This window comes from Abramis brama (assembly GCF_963993115.1).
Source record: "Abramis brama genome assembly, chromosome: 14".
NCBI lineage: Eukaryota > Metazoa > Chordata > Actinopteri > Cypriniformes > Leuciscidae > Abramis > Abramis brama.
Genome location: NC_139976.1, coordinates 1,304,478 through 1,325,161, shown reverse-complemented (window position 1 = coordinate 1,325,161; position 20,684 = coordinate 1,304,478). Strand labels below are relative to the sequence as shown.

The 20,684-nt window shown below is 36.1% G+C and overlaps 4 protein-coding genes and 1 long non-coding RNA gene across 7 annotated transcripts in view; 2 read left to right on the top strand and 3 right to left on the bottom strand.

Moving 5' to 3' along the window:
- Positions 1-20,684, bottom strand: part of ascc1 (activating signal cointegrator 1 complex subunit 1) — a 163,320-nt gene that overhangs the window by 13,971 nt on the left and 128,665 nt on the right. Inside the window, exon 1 of one of the 2 annotated variants that reach the window (XM_084135075.1) lies at positions 786-858. The exons of the other annotated variant lie outside the window; for it this stretch is intronic. The gene's annotated coding sequence lies outside the window, so the exon portion shown is untranslated. Of the gene's footprint in view, positions 1-785; positions 859-20,684 lie in introns of those variants that run through there. 2 annotated transcript variants of the gene reach the window in all.
- Positions 987-5,298, top strand: anapc16 (anaphase promoting complex subunit 16). Its single transcript, XM_084135248.1, has 4 exons — positions 987-1,115; positions 1,784-1,932; positions 2,216-2,290; positions 4,934-5,298. Exons 2-4 carry the CDS (start codon positions 1,791-1,793, stop codon positions 5,041-5,043), a joined length of 327 nt encoding a protein of 108 aa, XP_083991374.1. The 5' UTR covers positions 987-1,115; positions 1,784-1,790; the 3' UTR covers positions 5,044-5,298.
- LOC311096220 lies at positions 1,060-5,293 on the bottom strand. The gene is made up of 3 exons (XR_014608983.1): positions 4,752-5,293; positions 2,860-3,008; positions 1,060-2,816 (listed from the first exon to the last, which is right to left on the bottom strand). It is a non-coding gene; the product is annotated as an uncharacterized lncRNA (long non-coding RNA).
- ddit4 (DNA-damage-inducible transcript 4) lies at positions 12,107-13,967 on the top strand. 2 transcript variants are annotated; one of them, XM_084134648.1, is made up of 3 exons: positions 12,107-12,416; positions 12,686-12,868; positions 12,956-13,967. In XM_084134648.1, the coding sequence occupies exons 2-3, from the start codon at positions 12,694-12,696 to the stop codon at positions 13,441-13,443; spliced, it is 663 nt and encodes a 220-aa protein (XP_083990774.1). In that variant the 5' UTR covers positions 12,107-12,416; positions 12,686-12,693; the 3' UTR covers positions 13,444-13,967. The 2 variants fall into 2 exon arrangements, with proteins under 2 accessions (XP_083990774.1, XP_083990775.1); XM_084134649.1 differs by having other exon boundaries at positions 12,249-12,416; positions 12,974-13,967.
- Positions 14,762-20,684, bottom strand: part of dnajb12b (DnaJ heat shock protein family (Hsp40) member B12b) — a 26,899-nt gene continuing 20,976 nt past the window's right edge. The window contains exons 7-9 of the mRNA XM_084134647.1: positions 17,746-17,918; positions 16,013-16,154; positions 14,762-15,364 (exon numbers count right to left, since the gene is read on the bottom strand). Coding sequence (XP_083990773.1) covers positions 16,036-16,154; positions 17,746-17,918 — 292 coding nt within the window. The 3' untranslated portion in view covers positions 14,762-15,364; positions 16,013-16,035. The remainder of the gene's footprint in view (positions 15,365-16,012; positions 16,155-17,745; positions 17,919-20,684) is intronic.

Genomic DNA, 20,684 nt, shown 5'->3' with positions numbered 1-20,684 from the left:
AAACGCTGGTAAACACATTTTGATAACTTTTAAAGTTACTTTGGATAGTGTGTGGGATTTCCTTTTCTAGTTTATTGCATTAGGTTTTGATAATTGCCTTTGTCATACGCACCTATAAATTACTTGCAAGTGTGCTATGTTAATTGTTCATTAATTTTTTTTAAAAACATCAAACAAAACACTGGATTTTAAGTATTTAAAACAAAATAAATAAATTCCACAACTCATCATACCATATGACATCAGTGAGGTAAAATTATGCATGAATTTTATGAAAGACTTTGTTTTTATTGAGAAAACAGAATTTTTCTTCTTCTGAGATTCTTACAAAATTATTTCCCTCTAGGGATAATCGATTTTTTACTTACTTTCTGAATATATGTTTGCTAATCATCCACTAAAACATCTACAAATAATGCTAGATTTCTCATTATTTCTCACAGATATTAATTCTGAACACTTTTTTTTATAGTTGCAGTAGAAAATTACTAAACAAAAACTTTGGCTTTTTAGGGAAGCATGTCTGTTTATGAAATCCTCTGAAAATATATTGAAATTCAGCACAAAGATGTTTTACACTGTTAAAATAATGTCTTCTAAACACTGGTGACATTTAATAATACCGTTTCTGTTAGCATGTGCTTCATCTGACTAAGTGAACTTTGCTACAACAATAATAAACCACAAACGAGGGTGAAATAACTCAGAACTCATTAAAGAACAACATAGAACCTATTCTCGCTTGAATGTATGATTATTAATTCTTAAATGATTAATCTTTCTACCTTTGAGATGTGTCTGTTTACTTGAAACCGAACGGAGGCGGAGCCTCCACTTCGCGCTCACTTCCGCTTTTGCGTCACGTCTGCTGAAAGAAAAGGATTTACAATTTATTTTCAAAAATGTTTTATTGAAAACTAATTACATTTTTATGTAATATTAATAATAGTGCCCAATGTACAAAAATATAATATACAAATGAACATCACATTTGCCCCATTACGCCACGACGTTAGGGGGCGCGCCAACATCTGATCAGCGTCAAACTCAAACTGACGTAAACAAACCAACGGAAGAAAGAAATAACAACAGCGGCGGAGCTTTGGGTGACACAGGTTGTAAACATAAAAATAGTACACGATTTTAACACTTTATTTAACTTAATTTTGATTTATTCTTGTATCGATTGCTCTTGAAACGGTGATGAAACGTGGAATAGTGATAATGGCGCTATGTTGTCTGATATGTACGAGTTCAAAATGTCAATACCATTTTATTAATGTATTTTTAGGTCAAAGTTAAAGACAATTTGTATAATTAAATGTATTCTGTGCTTTTTTGTCTCTCTCTCTCTCTCTCTCTCTCTCTCTCTCTCTCTCTCTCTATATATATATATATATATATATACACACACACACAAACACACTATAGGGATGCTCTATAGTAGTAGTGCTAACGTTAGTCCTTGCCCATCTTGAATGAACTAAAGAAATGTTTTCTTATTTCACAAACTCATTTCTATATTAGTTTTAAGTAAGTAAGATGCTTTATTGACATTGTACACAATACAACGAAATTTACAGTGGCTATTCTCAGAGAACAAGTATATAAACACGGGTATATTGCGAGTACATAGAAAGAAGCAGACTATAATGTATATTCAATGTTTGCATAAATATATTGCGCTAATGTATGTATTGTAAAGGTCATATAGAGCTATGGAAGGCACGTTGTAGTGCATGTAACTGGTGTTTGTGGTGTGTTAATGTGTGATCTTGTCCAGGTTGTGAATGGCAGCGTCTTCGTCCTCGTCCTCGGCTGGCGGGGTCAGTGGCAGCTCCGTGACCGGCTCCGGTTTCAGCGCTTCTGAGCTCATCCCACCCAGGAAAGTCCTGTACACCTACCCGAAAGGAGCCGGAGAGATGATGGAGGGTTTGTGCTCTGTTGTCTGATGTTTCTCTATTTCTCTTTTTGTTTTGCACCATTTTAGTGGAATTTTAATGCAATCCTTCAGTTGTAGCTCTTTTGTTTCTGGGTCAGGACAGGGTTCGTTATGAGGGGTAATTCCCGCCGGTTAGTTAATGAGCTCAAGGTGCAGTTGCTCAGAACATTGTGGCTCTGTGATCTACAGCCTCTTTGTATGTGTTTGCATGTTTGTCACATGTTTTTCACAATGCTGATCGACTGCATGCATGCATTTACCTTTTTTCCACAGATGGATCTGATAGGTTTCTGTGTGAGTCTGTGTTCAGCTATCAAGTTGCATCCACTCTGAAGCAGGTTAAACATGGTAAGTAACACACGTATACTCGGTTTAAGCTGGTCCCAGACTGAAATGCATGAGGCCCTGTTTACACCTGGTCTTAAGATGCGTCTTGGTCGATCGGATCAAGAGTAGATGAGAAAGACACATTCCAGTTACACTTCAAGCTCAAAGTGTTTTAGACCACACCTGTATTATACATCTACTTATGATCCGATCGAAACAGGGCCTTAGTTAGGGCTTAACAGTCTTACTGTTCGGATTTATATTAGACCAATCCACCTTTTTATGTAACTGGCTTAAAAAAATTATGAGCCGTCTTGAAGAAAAAAATGTATGACTAACTTATGTCATAAGACTTTAAGTTTAAGTCACATTAAGACTAGTTTATGCAATCGACACAGGCTTTTTTTTTTATTTAGTGCCAAGATCACTTGTGAATTTAATTCACTTTTATAGCCGAATCAAATTAGTTTCATTATTGATGAATTTTGCAACATCTACACTGCTATTGAACTGAATTGAATCAACACTGAACTGAATTGAATCAACACTGAACTGAATTGAATCAACACTAAACTGAATTGAATCAACACTGAACTGAATTGAATCAACGCTGAACTGAATTGAGCTGAATAATGACAATATTGTCTTTTTAGAGCTGCTTTACAGCTGAATCAAATTAGTTTGAAAATTGATGAATTTTGCAAAATGGATTCTGTTATTGAACTGAATTGAATCAACACTGAACTGAATTGAATCAACACTAAACTGAATTGAATCAACACTGAACTGAATTGAATCAACACTGAACTGAATTGAATCAACACTGAACTGAATTGAATCAACTCTGAACTGAATTGAGCTGAATAATGACAATATTGTCTTTTTAGAGCTGCTTTACAGCTGAATCAAATTAGTTTGAAAATTGATGAATTTTGCAAAATGGATTCTGTTATTGAACTGAATTGAATCAACACTGAACTGAATTGAATCAACACTAAACTGAATTGAATCAACACTGAACTGAATTGAATCAACACTGAACTGAATTGAATCAACACTGAACTGAATTGAATCAACACTGAACTGAATTGAATCAACACTGAACTGAATTGATCTGAATAACGACACTATTGTCTTTTTAGAGCTGCTTTACAGCTGAATCAAATTAGTTTGAAAATTTATGAATTTTGCAACATTGATTCTGTTATTGAACTGAATTGAATCAACACTGAACTGAATTGAATCAACACTAAACTGAATTGAATCAACACTGAACTTAATTGAATCATCACTGAACTGAATTGAATCAACACTGAACTGAATTGAATCAACACTAAACTGAATTGAATCAACACTAAACTGAATTGAGCTGAATAATGACAATATTGTCTTTTTAGAGCTGCTTTACAGCTGAATCAAATTAGTTTAATAATTGATGAATTTTGCAAAATGGATTCTGTTATTGAACTGAATTGAATCAACACTGAACTGAATTGAATCAACACTGAACTGAACTGAATCAACACTGAATTGAATTGATCTGAATAACGACACTATTGTCTTTTTAGAGCTGCTTTACAGCTGAATCAAATTAGTTTCACAATTGATGAATTTTGCAGCATTGATTCTGTTATTGAACTGAATTGAATCAACACTGAACTGAATTGAATCAACACTAAACTGAATTGAATCAACACTGAACTTAATTGAATCATCACTGAACTAAATTGAATCAACACTAAACTGAATTGAGCTGAATAATGACAATATTGTCTTTTTAGAGCTGCTTTACAGCTGAATCAAATTAGTTTAATAATTGATGAATTTTGCAAAATGGATTCTGTTATTGAACTGAATTGAATCAACACTGAACTTAATTGAATCATCACTGAACTAAATTGAATCAACACTAAACTGAATTGAGCTGAATAATGACAATATTGTCTTTTTAGAGCTGCTTTACAGCTGAATCAAATTAGTTTAATAATTGATGAATTTTGCAAAATGGATTCTGTTATTGAACTGAATTGAATCAACACTGAACTGAATTGAATCAACACTGAACTGAACTGAATCAACACTGAATTGAATTGATCTGAATAACGACACTATTGTCTTTTTAGAGCTGCTTTACAGCTGAATCAAATTAGTTTCACAATTGATGAATTTTGCAGCATTGATTCTGTTATTGAACTGAATTGAATCAACACTGAACTGAATTGAATCAACACTGAACTGACTCTCGCTGAATAATGACACTATTGTCTTCTGTAGAGCTGCTTTATTACTGAATCAAATTAGTGTCATAACTGATGAATTTTGACACTGTTATTGAACTGAAATTAATCAACACTGAACTGAATTGATCTGAATAACAACATTATTGTCTTTTTAGAGCTGCCTTATAATTGAGTTGAATTAGTTTCATAGTTGATGAATTTTGCAACATCAACACTGTTATTGGACTGAACTGAATCAACACTGAACTGAATTAACACTGAATTAAGCTGAATAATAACTGTTGTCTCTAGAGCTGAATTAGTCTCAGTCTCATATTTGATAATGAACTGCTACAGAAATAAAGCTGACTGTTGAATGAGAAACGAGATTGACAGACGGTTGCTGTTGTGGAGTCCGGTTTCTGACGCCGGTCTCTGATCTCAGATCAGCAGGTTTCCCGGATGGAGCGTCTGGCAGGACTGGTGGAGCAGTTGGAGGCGGACGAGTGGAAATATAAACCCATCGAGCAGCTCCTGGGGTTCACGACCTCATAACTGCATTCAGAACCGATGGATCAGATTCTCTGCGTGTAAACATCTCCATTCGCCTGCTTTCCCTCGTCTTCAATGAACTGAAGCAAGAGTTATGAATGTTACATGTACTGTAGGTTTATATATCGTTTTGCACATTTTTAGAGTTTTTGTGATCATGTGTGTAAATATGCATTGTGTTTCGAATAAAGCCTTAGTAATACCTTAAAATAACAGAATACATGAACAATAAAAATCTTTTTTAAGCACAATCAATAATGTTGCATGAGTTATTTTGAAGGATGCATTCAAATCTTTACACAGTTTAACATGAAATGGGCGAAGCACTGCTACTTCTGCGGAGTGATTTACTCTGAGCGAACTCTCTGCTCCTCACCACGGGCTTCTCAGGCGCTGCGCTAATCACTCCGCAGAAGTAGCAGTGCTTCGCCTTCTGAGAATATAGTCCCAGTATACAGTTAGAAGATGGCTGTGTCTCATGTGACCTTGTTATTTGTACACGCTGTGACTATACATGTAAATAGGAAAATGTTGATGTTATTTTGTCACTTTGGGAGCAGTATGCTAGCTGGAGCCGTTTACCTCCAGTCTTTGTGCTAAGCTAGGCTAGCGGTGGGTGCGTCAGACAGAGTTACGGCACGCACGGAGATGAGAAGGGTATGTATGGACTTATCTAACTCTGGGGGATATTGGGAATAAGCTAAAGTCCCTAAAAGTCGGTGTGTTCCTTTAATCAATTACGCACACAGCGTAGAGGAGAATGTCAGTCAACTACTTTGAATATTATTATAGCATTTTGGGCATAAACATGTAAATAGTGAAAAGATTGACAGTGAAAAATTGACACAGAATGATTAAAATATTTAATCCAAATAAATCAATGTTCGTGGTTCGTACTGATGTTATTCCTCTGTTCTCACACACTCGCGGTCACTAGTTTAGACGAACACTGACACCCTGTGGTGAAATAATGCCGTGTGTTTTTAACACCCGCTGCTTCTCAGATCGGCTTGGGTTTGGATTAAAACTTCATGTTCCGATAAGTTTGGAAAATTCTGCACACAGTAAACACCAGAATATCCCTTCTCCTGTCAATAAAGACTGCCAAATTTTTAAATCTTATTGTGGACACTCATTTTAGGTGGTGTTTGTTTAACTCACTGACCACAGAGTACATTGAAAGTAAACATAACCGGAAATAGCCTTAGTGAGACGTACTATTTCCAAACGGAAGTGCGTCACGAAGCTCAGTGCAAGTGGTCCACTGAATCAACACTGAACGGACTCTCACTGAATACTGACACTATTGTCTTCTGTAGAGCTGCTTTATTACTATAGTAGAGCTGGACCATCATTTAACGACAATATAAACAATCAATCAAGCAGTTTAGCAATTTTCCTTTTCAGCTGATTTTTCAATTATCCTCTAACGTGTCCATGCATTTATTTATTCAAAGCATGAACCATTTGCAAAGAGCAAAGTGTGTCATATTTACACTTGACCGGTACAAAAATGGTTTTCAGTGTTTGACTTCTTTACATATTCAGTTGTTTAGTGAAAAAAAAAAAAAAGTGTGTAAGAAAGCAGTTTTGCTTAAGCATGCAGTGGCTGAAGGATAGTGTGTGTGAGAGACAAACGTGAGAGTGGTGTGTGTCACACACACACAGTGGGGGAGGACAGACTGACGGACAGCAGCTGTTGAGAAGGAAAACAAGACACACATTCTCTGTCCTTGCTCCCACACACACACACGCCTGCGGAGGTGTGTGTTTCACATCCTCCATCAAAGCTCTCAGATTTGACATTTAAGATCAACTGGGGAATATTAAATGGAAATAATACCAATAAAAGTTACGGTTAAAACTCGGGGAACATTGTAAGAAAAGGGGGAAAGCATCTGATGTAATGTGAGCCTCGTCTCTGTGAGTTCCTTCAGATGCTCGATAGATGTTTATCAAGTAGAAAGCAGAGATGTTGCTGGATAAAAGCACTGAACGTTCTGTTCTGCTTTAGCTGAGATGTTGATTGAACACTGTTGCACACAAGGGCGTTTCTAACTCCACACACACACACACACACACTGCTGGGTCCTAAAGCCGGACCACGAGAGGGTGGAACTCAGAAGACCACATTACACACCAGAAATCTGAAGAAAGAAAGAAAGAAAGAAAGCAAGAAAGAAAGAAAGAAAGAAAGAAAGAAAGAAATGTTTTGCATGACGAAAATGAAGCCCATTAAGATGTTTTGCAAGGAAACATGCGTTTTCATGACAATCAATTTTACATCTGTAAGAATTTTGCATAAAATTGATTCATCCATACATTTTAGTTTAGTATTTTATAATACTTATTCTTAATTAGTGATTTTCATCACTGTAATACAGTTTTTAATAATAAATTAAAGGCAGTACAACAAATACAGTGATGTATAAATACGTAATTTAGTAGTTAATGTAAATTTAAATAATATATATATTTTTTATTTTAGTAAAGAAAATTAGTTTGTGGTGTTTTTTTTGTGTGTGTGTGTGTTATAGAAATAAGAATTAGGATGATGCAAGCATGCTTAATTTTCTTCATTTTATTATTCTCTCTTAATTTTTGGTGTGAAATATGAGCATAAAATATGATATTTTTACAGGTTTAGTGGTCAAAAGTGATGGGGATGTTTGTTTTTAATGAGCCTACCAGTTTGATTAAACCATCAAAATATGAAGAAAATATTTTATATTTTTAAATATTTTATAAATATGAGGGAAGAGCAAAACACTAAACGTGGTAAAGGTATTTATCCGACAAAATTACTTGGCAAAAAAAAAAAAAAAAGACAAACTACAGCCACAGGTTTGATTTTGCTGACAGGAAAAAGCATGCATGACTAAAACATAATCAGTTATTAATATCTGGCTGGTTCTCTCTTGTTTTTGCATGTGTTCATGCATCATTTCTTTGTATGGACAAATGTTATGTCACAATTTGGCATCACAAATAAAACAACTGACTCAAGCACAAAATATGATAACTGTACTGTACACTTCTGTAAATTCAGCACATTGCGCAAACATTTGCTGCTTTTATGAGAACATTTGGATCATTTACATAAAGTATATGAGCCTCTGTGTGCTGAGATGCAGTGACGTTGTAACAGTATGTTTTGTTCGCGGTCGAGGACACGTGTCTTTGTTTTCATTCAGAGGGAACTGTTTGTCCTCTCTCGTCTGTGCTGAAGTACATCTGTGAAGTTTGGCTTCCGTCCAACAACCCTCACGTTTCATGCTATATAGCCTATACGTCTAGGAATGTGTGCGTGCAGACCTAAATATAAAGTCCGTAGTGAAACTTTAGCCCGTCTCTGAGGGTTTTCTGGAGAGGGTTTCCTATATGTGATTTCTTGAGCAATTTGGTTAATTCTTTGTCCTGAAGAAATGGTTTATTATTTACTGTTGAAGAGGTCCATGGGTTTCATTCAGATGTTTTAACCTAGGAAGCCTTCCAGCCATTGTTGCAGCATTTCGTGGAAATAATTACAGCTGCTTTAGTTATAATGGGTTTTACTCAACATGCTTATGATCCAAAGTAACCTGGCATTGCAGATTTTAGTAACCCTAGTTGTAGAGGATTAAACTTGCAACCCAGTTATAGATGAATCATTTTTTTCTAAAGTGACCACATTAATCTTTAAAACGTAGAAACTTTGAAAAAATTAGAAATTATGACTTAAAAGTCAAAATTATGACATACTAAGTCAAAGTACTTACAAAAAAACAAAATTATGACATGAAAAGTGGAAATTATGACTTGAAAGACAAAATGATGCCAGTCAAAGTTGACACAAAAAACTAAATTATGAAATACAAAGTCAAAATGATGACGCTAAATCAAAATTATCGCTTAAAATGTCAAAATAATGACTTAAAAAGTCAACATCTTGACACTAAGTCATAATTATAAGATGAAAATTCGAAATTATGACATTCTGAGTAAAAATTGTGGCTTAAAAAGTCATGACTTAAAAAGTCGAAATTATGATTTAGTCGAAATTATGACATACTAAATCGAAATTATGACTTAAAAATGTTAAATGATGACATACTACGTTGAAATTATGACGCTAATTCAAAATTATGATTGAAAAAACAAAAATATGACATACTAAGTCAAAATTATGAGTTAAAAAGGTCAAAATTGTGACTTGAAAAGTCGAAACGGTGACTTAAAGTTGAATTTATGTCTTAAAAATGTGTAATTATGACATACTAAGTTGCAATTATGACTTAAAAAACTAAAATATGACATAAAAAGTGGAAATTATGACTTAAAAAGACAAAATGATGCCAGTCAAAGTTATGACATAAAAAACTAAATACAAAGTATACAAAATACAAAGTCAAACTTATGAAGCTAAATCAAAATTATCACTTAAAATGTCAAAATAATGACTTAAAAAGTCGATATCTTGACACTAATTCAAAATTATGATTAAAAAAACAAAAATATGACATACTAAGTCAAAATTATGAGTTAAAAAAGATCAAAAATTGTAACTTGAAAAGTTGAAACGGAGACTTAAAGTTGAATTTATGACTTAAAAATGTGTAATTATGACGTACTAAGTTGCAATTATGACATAAAAAACAAAAATATGACATAAAAAGTCAAAATTATGACTTAAAAAGCAAAAATATGACAAAAAAGTCAAAATTATGACTTAAAAAGCAAAAATATGACAAAAAAGTCAAAATTATGACTGAAAAGTCGAAATTATGACAAAAAATCGAGATGACATACTAAGTCGGAATTTTGCCTTAAAGTCAAAATTTTTACACTTAGTCATAACTATGTCAGAATAAAAGTCAGAATTATGACACACGATTTTTTAACATTTAACTTTTTAATTTAAGGCCAAATCCTGGATTAATCTTAACCCTGTAGGCCTATGTGAAAATGTTTTAAATCATAACATCATAATTTCAACTTTAATCTGATAATGTTTCATAAATTTGACTTTTTAACTCAAGTTTGTTTCCTTTCAATAGGGCAAAATCTTCTTGCCAAGTTGTTGTTAAGAATCTAATTTACTCAAATAACGACAAACAAACACATGCCTTTACATTTTAAGCTTGTTTATAAGGTGATTCAGATGTATATACAGTGACAATGCTAGTATTGCATCATTCCCCAGGAAAGACAGGGTTTCTCATTCACTAAGCGACTTCAACACACATCTGACTACACAGAGGTCAGAACTTCAGCAGTTGTCGTCAAGCCCAGTTTTGCTGAGGTGTGAAGAATCGCAGGCGTTTCGAAATGCACCACATGCCTTTAGAGCAAATGAAACCTGTGTTTATGTTTGGACCCATTTCCATATAGTCTAACAACAAGTGAACACAGAAAAGGTCTCCTGACAGGCCCATTGACGTTTTCAGTGTTCATGCAGCGATTCTAATGCATTATATGCAAAAGCTGCAGCAGGATTCGAGGGTTTATCCTCTAGGAAAACACACCCTTCTCTAGCAAACAGAAGAAGTGTTGTGGGGGCTGGAATGTGCCAGTCCGTGTGGGACGGCCTTAGTCCAGAGCCAGACCTTCATTCCAAACTAGGAAACGTTTAACCCTTCCTTCACTCCCCCGACTGGAGCCGAACCAAGCTTAGCTCAAAGACCAAGAAAAATCATATAAAGTCTTAATCAAATTAAAAACTGGACACACTTTCCAGTGAAGACTAGTTTCTAAGTATGTTTGCTCTTTCTAATGCACCAAAGTGTGTTACCTTGGTTAGTTTCGGCAGTCACATGCACAACCCCCAACAGATTCAGACCATTTGCTACTTAGTTTGGTTCTAAAGAGGGTTAATGTGTGAAGTGTTCAAGTGTCCATAGACTGAAATACAATTATGAAATACAAAGCTAAATCAAAATTATCACTTAAAATGTCAAAATAATGACTTAAAAAGTCGACATCTTGACACTAAGTCATAATTATAAGATGAAAATTTGAAATTATGACATACTGAGTAAAAATTGTGGCTTAAAAAGTCATGACTTAAAAAGTCGTAATTATGATTTAGTCGAAATTATGACATACTACATCGAAATTAAGACGCTAATTCAAAATTATGATTAAAAAACAAAAAATTAGTTTGGTTCTAAAGAGGGTTAATGTGTGAAGTGATCAAGTGTCCATACACTTTTTAAATTAATATATATATATATTTTTTTGTTAAAATGTTAGGGAAAGTGTACCTACTCAGCTAACAAAAATACATTCCCATTAAGTTATGAAAACATTCATAAAAAAATAATAATAAAAAAGTAATTAAAAAAATGTCTAAAAGTATTTTTCTCGGTTAGTTATGTGAGCATTAAGTGAACATTCCATTGTATCATTTAAACATTATGGGAATGTTACTTTTAAATGTTCTCTAAACGTTCTAAAACAAGTTGTTACATTCAAAAAATGTCCAACTGAAATGTTTTGAGAATGTTATTACAGCCCAGAGAACTTTGAAAGAACGTTCTATTAACGTTACTGGAAAATCCTTTGATCATAACTTTGACAGAACGTTCTGAAAAGTTGTTACATTCAAAAAATGTCCAACTGAAATGTTTTGAGAACGTTATTACAGCCCAGAGAACATAACTTTGAGAGAACATTAGCCAAAGTTCTGAGAACAGTATTTCGTCATTGTAAACACATTTTTATGGTCATTTTTTTAAAAATAGCTAGGCTAATATGAGGTCATGAAGTCGCATGAATAAAAACAGTACATGAATAATTAAACAGGTCAAACAATATAAACGTGACTTTGAGGCGGCATAAGTTGGCAGTGTCAGTGTTTACTCAGTGAAGTCAGTCATTGTGTTGCTCTTCTTGCACGTACTCAATGAAAGCGCTGCTAGATTCAGGTATTTCACAATACAAACTGCTGTTTCGATTCGAGATGCAAATGATCATATCGTTCATCACACCACATCCAAATGAGCAGGACGTGAGATTCGCCACTACATGTCCTGAGAGAGCACAATAGGTGAAGTGAGAAGTAGTGAACCACCCCCTCCTCCACTCAACTAGAGACAATAGACGGACAGCAGATTCTCATTCTGCTCCGTGTTACCAGGCGAACTTGGGACGCGAAAGACGTGACGTTAACGCTGATTGGCTGTAAAGTCCGAGGGGGCGTGCCCAGCGGGTATATAAGGAGGCGCTGAACGGGTTGCGTCAGTGTTTTGCAGAGACTCTGCAGATACTAACAGCTGCTGCACTTAATCCGGTTCACACAGGTCTTTGTTAGTTGTTAGTCTTTGTTACGGACTATTTTCTCTGAAGGAACGTACAGACAATTCATCAAATTTGAGGATATACAGCACATAATATCGGTGAGTTAAGGTTTTAATGTTTAAACAGGGCTGTTTTATTGTCTTACCTGCTGTTCATTCAAACCTTGAAGTACAATGAGAGAGCAACAATGCACATACTTCTGTTCTGTTTGCTTTAAAATTATAAATCAGCCGTGCAAAATTAAAAGCATGTTTGTTTTTTTATAGTTATAATGACACTCTAGTTTGTTCTTTGTTTGGCTGACTCGTTTACCAGCTGCTTTTGTGTCTCGCGCATGAATAATAAAAAACAACCTTTTCTTCTACAGACTGAATAATGCAGCTGATTTCCAGCCTTACATCTGAAGACTCAAGTCTCCCATCCACCCCAACATTGGACGCTCCATCCAAGCGCTTATCCTGGAGCAAACTAATGCAGAAACTGCACAGCAGCCAAAGCCTGGACTCTGATTCAGACACACACAGCAGCTTAGATGATGCATCAGATGCAGGTAAATATCAGAACATTCATGATCTAATGCACTTTTCCAACTTTCATGCAAGATCTCGATTTTAATGCATGCATTTGTCTAACGCAGGCTCCCTATCCATACCAGATCTGTCAGAATCCGAGATGTTTTTCGACCCCACTGAAGAGGCATTGTGCAAAGAAGTGGTGCAACTCATCGCACTTAACCTGACCGACGCCAAAGATGGTGTCCTGCACTGTTCCAAACTCCTTATTCCAGAGAAACTTCTGGAGCACATCGGGCACGAGCTGGTGCATCTGTCCGTCAGCGAGCCCTGTGGTTTGCGAGGTGCCCTCATCGATCTGTGTGTGGAGCAGGACGGCGTATACGAGGCTGCGGGACAGATTGCGGTCGACCCGTGTCTGGTGCCCACGTTCCAGCTGACCCTAGTGCTGAGGCTCGACTCCAGGGGTCTGTGGCCGAAGATCCAGGGGCTTTTCACCGGCAGATCTCCGGCGTCTCCGGTTGTTAGACGTGCACTTAAACTGAGCACTGGATTTCGAGTTATTAAAAGAAAACTGTACAGCTCAGAAGAGCTTTTGATTGAAGAGTGCTGAGACTGACTCTATACATGTCATGGACTTTTACTAGGTTTAAAAAAAAAAAAAAATTAAACCTCTTGTAACCATTCAGTCTCGTTGCCCATAAAGAGGCCTGAAGTTACAATCGTGTTGTATGACTGTTTAACGCGGTAAATGACCAACTCGCAGGGCATTTGTAATGCTGACTTATAGGGTACATTAAAAAGACTTTGTGATACTTTGTTACTGATGTTGCACTTTTGCTGCCGTTCCAGTGAAGTCTTGGAACATCTACCTCAGGTTTATGGAAACCAGATATGGCAGCTATTTTCCATGCAAAACATTGTTTTTCTTCTATGCCAGTTTGTTCAAAGATGTGTGACCATGTGAATGCAGTTATTGTGCCCTTAGATCAAATGGAAGAGGTTTTTTAACTTTTTTTTTTCTTTTTTTTAAAATGGTCATGCATATTCCATGCATCTTATTTATTTGATATTCAAATGCAACATGTCGGTTTTTTGTACTTTGAAGAAATGCAAAAAATAAATCTTTTTGAAGAATTAATGTCTTTGGTTTTCTTGAATGCTTTCGGCCAATCGTGCTCAAATGAGCAAGGAAAATATTACAACGACACTTTCACACAAACATATTCCAGCTTAATGCATTTTGACACTCTTATCCAAAGCAATTTTCATTGTGCAGTATTAATTTTATCAATTCATGCATGCCACATTTGCTATTCATATACAGTGTGCACTGTTTTATTATAAAATGCATTAGTTATTCTTCAACTTATGATGCACTGAATAATCTCATAACCACAGATATAATGCATTATAATACTCATCTATTCATTGTTACACATTTAGATGCATTCAAACACAACTATGTGACAATGAAATGCATTTTAACTTTGGTTAAATATTTGCAAAAATATTAAATGTACATTATGAATACCTTGATAATATATTACGCACAATTAACTTTTTTGAGAAATGCTCCATAATTGACTTATTGCATTTTAATGTTGTGATGGATGCACTAAGCCACTGATTTCAAGAACTGTGTCTTGTAAGTGTAGTGAAGTGTAGATCCATACAGGAAAAAATATGGCCTTTCAATTCGATTTATTAGTAATCTGATCAATTTATCAATGAATGAGTTTTCTAATAGTTTTGCTCAATATTAAATGAAGGGTGTGTCTTTCTCTCAGCTGTTCTTGTTCACACATAGTTTTCTTTTTTTTCAGACGGGTGACTATGAACGTGCCGAAATACATGATTCAGCAGCAACTGTGGCATCAGCTGACGTCCTGCGTGAAAACACACACACACACACACACACACACACAGAGGACAGTGGCACATTCAATCTTTATTTGTATTCCGAGTGAAATAATTGCAGCGTAGTCTCTGCCAGCGATGAAATATTTCCACTAAAGTCATGTAGAAAATAAACCTTCGTATGAAATAAATATTCCTATTCAATCTTTCAATAAATATCACCAGTAACAGCAGCTGTAGTTACTCCTAACACTCTGTTGTTAAAGTAGAACGCATACTCAATAATATCCCTGCATAGATAAATCTCAAACATACAAGTATAAATCATTAAAAAGACATGATCTTGATCTAAACAAACTCAAATAAATATATGCAGATTTCTCCATCTGGTCTCCAGTCTGTCCCATAATGCAACGTTGACTTCTGACGGACACGTAAAAGGGGCTGATCTAGTGGAGTTAGCTTTAATTCAGACCAGAAACAATCAGACTGCTCTCTCTCTCTCTCACACACACACACACACACTTTCATCCCTCAGCAAGTCTTTTCTAGTCAAGTTCATTGGTTGTAGCAAATGTTCAACCTTTTTTTTTTTTTTTTTTGTTACAACAAATGTATTTACAATCCGTATGGCATTCTTCCATATTCCAGACTGGAGAGATTGTTTTTGGAACCTGTGCAGGAAAAAAAAATATTGATATATTACTAGTTATTTGAAGAAATATAAATAATTTATTCTTAAAATGAATGATTTGTGATGCAAACGCAACATCTGACAACACTCCCACTGGCGAGCAGGACGTGTAAAAGCTGAGGTGTGGGATTTCACCAGAGTGCTTCGGGAAGCATTTTTCCCATTCATTCTCTCCACAGGGATTTCACTAAATCAAACCAGCTAACTCTCAGATGCAATACACTACACACATACGCTTTGGAAAAGAATGCTTGAAAATATTGGACAAAAAAAAAAACGAAAGGTACAAGATGGATCTGTGAATGACTCAAAAAAAACTGTACAAAATAAAATATATAGGCAATGATTATATGTATAAAAAAAATATATATATACATATGCATATATCACATACAACATATATAAACTATATATATATATATATTAGGGCTGTCAAATCAATTAATCTAATTGCATCTAACATAAAAGTTTGTGTTTATATAATATATGTGGATGGACGGATAGACAGACAGACAGACAGACAGACAGACAGACAGACAGACAGACAGATAGATAGATAGATAGATAGATAGATAGATAGATAGACAGACAGATAGACAGACAGATAGACACACACACACACACACACCAGGTAAGTGCAGAGACGCTTCATTATCCGTGTAAAGCCTGGACTTCGGAGAGCCGGGAGCAGCTCGGTGTTCCCATCCGCTGCGCTCGCTGGAACAGAGCGCTATCCCCGAAGTACCGCGCGCGATACAGCAGACCCTCCTCTGGAACACACACACACACACACACACACACACACACACACACACACACACACACACACACACACACACACACACACACACACACACACACACACACACACACACACACACACACACACACACACACACATCAGATCAGATGAGGAAACGCTGATTCAGACTGTGTCCACACACACACACCACATTAGGTGAGGGAACGCTCTGAAACACAGACACACACACACACACACACACACACACACACACACACACACACACACATCAGGTGAGGAAACGTTCTGAAACACACAGACACACACACACACACGAGGAAACGCTGATTCAGACTGTTCACACTCACACACACGTCACACAGACACACACACATCAGGTGAGAAAGTTCTGAAACACACACACCACATTAGGTGAGGAAACGCTCTTAAACACACACACACACACACACACACACACACACACACACACACACAACGCTGATTCAGACTCTTATGGGTGTGAAACCCCAGACTGGAGAGAAGCTGATTCATCTAATGTGAGGAGAGGAAGTGACATCATCAGCCGGTTCTGACCAGATCGCGAACACAAACATGTGACTCACCTGATGATGCGTTACAGCGGCCGGGAATGAGCCACCTGAACACGCTCGTGTTAAAGGGCCAGTTCTGCCTTTACTCACTGGCTTCAACATGAGCAGAAATGAGGAAACTCTCGTGTGAACGACGGGTGTGTGTGTGTGTGTGAGTGTGTGACACTGTGTGAGTGTGTGTGTGTGTGAGTGTGTGACACTGTGTGAGTGTGTGTGTGTGTGTTAGAGACTGTGTGAGTATGTGTGTGTATGTGTGAGAGAATGTGTGTGAGTGTGTCAGAGAGAGAGAGAGAGAGTGTGTGTGTGTGTGTGAGACACGTACTCTGTTGTTTCTCCTTTCAGCAGTTGTTCCTGAGGTTAGAGATGTAGTCGTCCTCTACACTGTTCTCCACCTGAGTGTGTGTGTGTGTGTGTGTGTGTGTGTGAGTGTGTGACACTGTGTGAGTGTGTGAGTATGTGTGTGTATGTGTGAGTGTGTCTGAGAGAGAGAGAGTGTGTGTGTGTGAGACACGTACTCTGTTGTTTCTCCTTCCAGCAGTTGTTCCTGAGGTTAGAGATGTAGTCGTCCTCTACGCTGTTCTCCACCTGAGTGTGTGTGTGTGTGTGAGTGTGAGTGTGTGTGTGTGAGTGTGTGTGTGTGAGTGAGTGAGTGTGTGAGTGTGTGTGTGTGAGTGAGTGAGTGTGTGTGTGTGTGTGAGTGTGACACGTACTCTGTTGTTTCTCCTTCCAGCAGTTGTTCCTGAGGTTAGAGATGTAGTCGTCCTCTACGCTGTTCTCCACCTGAGTGTGTGTGTGTGTGAGTGAGTGAGTGAGTGAGTGAGTGAGTGAGTGAGTGAGTGAGTGTGTGTGTGTGTGTGTGTGTGTGTGTGTGTGTGTGTGTGTGTGTGACACGTACTCTGTTGTTTCTCCTTCCAGCAGTTGTTCCTGAGGTTAGAGATGTAGTCGTCCTCTACGCTGTTCTCCACCTGAGTGTGTGTGTGTGTGAGTGAGTGTGTGTGTGACACGTACTCTGTTGTTTCTCCTTCCAGCAGTTGTTCCTGAGGTTAGAGATGTAGTCGTCCTCTACGCTGTTCTCCACCTGCTTCAGACTCAAGCCCTTGAACTCCTGAGAGAAACGCTCGTTCACGTAAAACGTCACGCCCAGATTCTCCGTCACGCGTTTGTGTGTGTGACCCGCCGACCTGCGGCACACGGACACGGGAACGTTAATTATGGGATGTTTCAGGGAGGAGATGAAAACACAGGAAAACACACAGAGAAGGAAAAACTGCATGAATGATGGTCATATTTTGACTAAGTTTTTAACTAAACTGAAACTAGATGAAATGTTTATTTTATTTCAAGTAATGACATTACAGACTTATGGTTTCATCTTTAATATACGTTAACGATAATAACCCAGCCTGGTAAACAGCAGTAAGTTACAGTGTTCTCTAAAAACTCAGATCTCAGGTCAGGGTCAGAGGTCAGAGGTCACAGGCTTCATGCACACTGAGTGTGAAGCAGCAGCTGAGCGACTGTCCACTCCATGAGAATCATTCAGGGTCAGAGGTCGAGAGTCCACAGGCTCTCCAGACTCTCTCAGCCAATCAGACGAGATCTCACATGATTGACAGAATGCATCTGCTGTTCTGCTTTAAATTAGGAAGCAACACAAAATAAAATAAATCAAAAGTTACATTTACATTAGCTATTCACCGTCCATAAACATCTAGAATAAATTAACTCTGCATAGGAGCATTTTGCTAAATTTATAAGATATTATATGCACAATATTACATGTTCATTATATTTTTACTAGGGCTGTCAAAAGATTAATCGCGATTAATCGCATCCAAAATAAAAGTTTGTGTTTAAATAATATATGTGTGTGTACTGTGTATAATTAAATTTGTATCTAGAAATACACACACATGCATGTATATATTTAAGAAAAATGTGTTATTTATATATAAAAAAATTATATTTATATATAATATAAATTATATATAAATATATACAGTATATGTATGCAAATATTTCTTAAATATATACATGCATGTGTGTGTATTTATATATACAAAATAATTATACACAGTATACACACATATATTATTTAAACACAAACTTTTATTTTGGATGTGATTAATCGCGATTAATCTTTTGACAGCCCTAATTTTTACGTAACCTGTTATTGTTGTGTTCATGCTAGCAACATGTTGAAACATTTGAACAAAATGTGCTAAATCATGCTAGCAACATGATAAAACATGTTAGCAATGTTTTACTTCATGCTAGAAACATGCTAACATCATACTTAATCATGCTAACATGTTAAAACATGATAGTAATGCGCTAATTCATGCTAGAGACATGCTAGCAAAGTGCTAAATCATGCTAGCAACATGCTAAAACATATTTGCAATGTTAAATCATTCAAGCTACATGTTGAAACATGTACAGCTAAATCATACTAGAAATATGCTAAAACATGTTAGCAATGTATTATTTGTGCTGGAAACATGTTAGCAATGTGCCATTTTAATACTAGAAACATGTTAGCAACGTGTTAAATCATGTTAGAAACATTCTAGCAACATACAAAAACATGCTAGCAATGTGCTACTTCATGCTAGAAACATGCCTGAATCACATTTTGATTCATGCTAAAACATGTTAACAACTTGACAAAACATGCTAACAAAGTGCTAGAACAGTTCTTTGAGTAAGTTAATGTTCAAATTAGTTAATGTTAGCTAGTTAATGTGCACCAAGTTTGTTACAGTGTTTATTCATCTCTGTTAACATTGTTAGTTCATCTCAGCTCAGGTTCATTAAATAATATTAACAGATGGAACATTAGTAGAATTTAATAAAGTACTAGTAAAATTTAAAATGAACACTAACTAAGATTAATAAATGCGTGTTCATGTTAACTAACATAGTTAACTAGTATTAACAAATGAAGCCTTTATCCATTTAATGCATGTTTGAATAAATCTGTCATGAAAACAAGTTTATATTACAGTCAAAAACTAATTAATATATATTTATATATTAGATAAGTTGATGTAAAACTTATTATTTGGTGTTGATTATTAAATAAAGTTTATTTTCGGCTAAATGAAAACTTTAACTCGATCACTGACTCAAGCAGTTTCTCAAACTGCTGATCAGGGTCCAGAACTCGACCTCTGACCCCACCGGCCCGAACCGGCTCGTCACAGCATCAGTCCTGGTATTGATTGATGTGCCGTCGTCACGGCGACCCTGCGTGGACCGGCACCGTCTCGGCACTGGAGCGGCACGTGCATCAGAGCGGATCAATGCGCTCCACCACTGATGCATCATGGGATCGTACCAATGTGCAAATCAAAGACACGACATCTAGAAAGCAGCGTTACAATTTCTGGGTCACTCATTAAATGTGAGTGCATGTTCACTGATCATGTGACAAAAGGACTGAACTCTGGAACATTCAAATCATGATCACAAGAGTTCACATGCTCTGTGCCACTCATTTGCATATTAGCACACAATCAGAATTCATTTTATGCACAAGTGTTTTATGCTGCGGTTTCATTTAATATATGCATAAATAATATAATAAAAATTAATTTAATTTAATATAACATAACATAAGATTATATAAATTAAATTTATTCATTTAATATAATATAGCATAATATAATATATATATTACTGCTGTCAAATTGATTAATCATGATTAATTGCATCTAACTAAAAGTATATACACATATATATAAACATAAATATATACATATAAATATACATATATATATATAAAATGTGTGTGTGTGTGTAGTATAATTTTTTTATGTAAAGCATTTTGAATGATTATTTGCGTTTAAAATGTGTTGTACAAATACTCTTGGCTTGTCTTGGTCTTGTAATGAGAATGAAGTTTAGATACGAAATCTTCATGTAACTCTATTGATTCTTTCAAC

Bases quoted from the DNA above. Each gene is read 5' to 3' on its own strand.
- anapc16 (XM_084135248.1), top strand. From the start codon at position 1,791: ATGGCAGCGTCTTCGTCCTCGTCCTCGGCTGGCGGGGTCAGTGGCAGC. The intron at 1,933-2,215 runs GTTTGTGCTCTG...TTTTTTCCACAG, and splicing joins AGCCGGAGAGATGATGGAGG to ATGGATCTGATAGGTTTCTG. The intron at 2,291-4,933 runs GTAAGTAACACA...CTCTGATCTCAG, and splicing joins TCTGAAGCAGGTTAAACATG to ATCAGCAGGTTTCCCGGATG.
- ddit4 (XM_084134648.1), top strand. From the start codon at position 12,694: ATGCAGCTGATTTCCAGCCTTACATCTGAAGACTCAAGTCTCCCATCC. The intron at 12,869-12,955 runs GTAAATATCAGA...TGTCTAACGCAG, and splicing joins AGATGATGCATCAGATGCAG to GCTCCCTATCCATACCAGAT.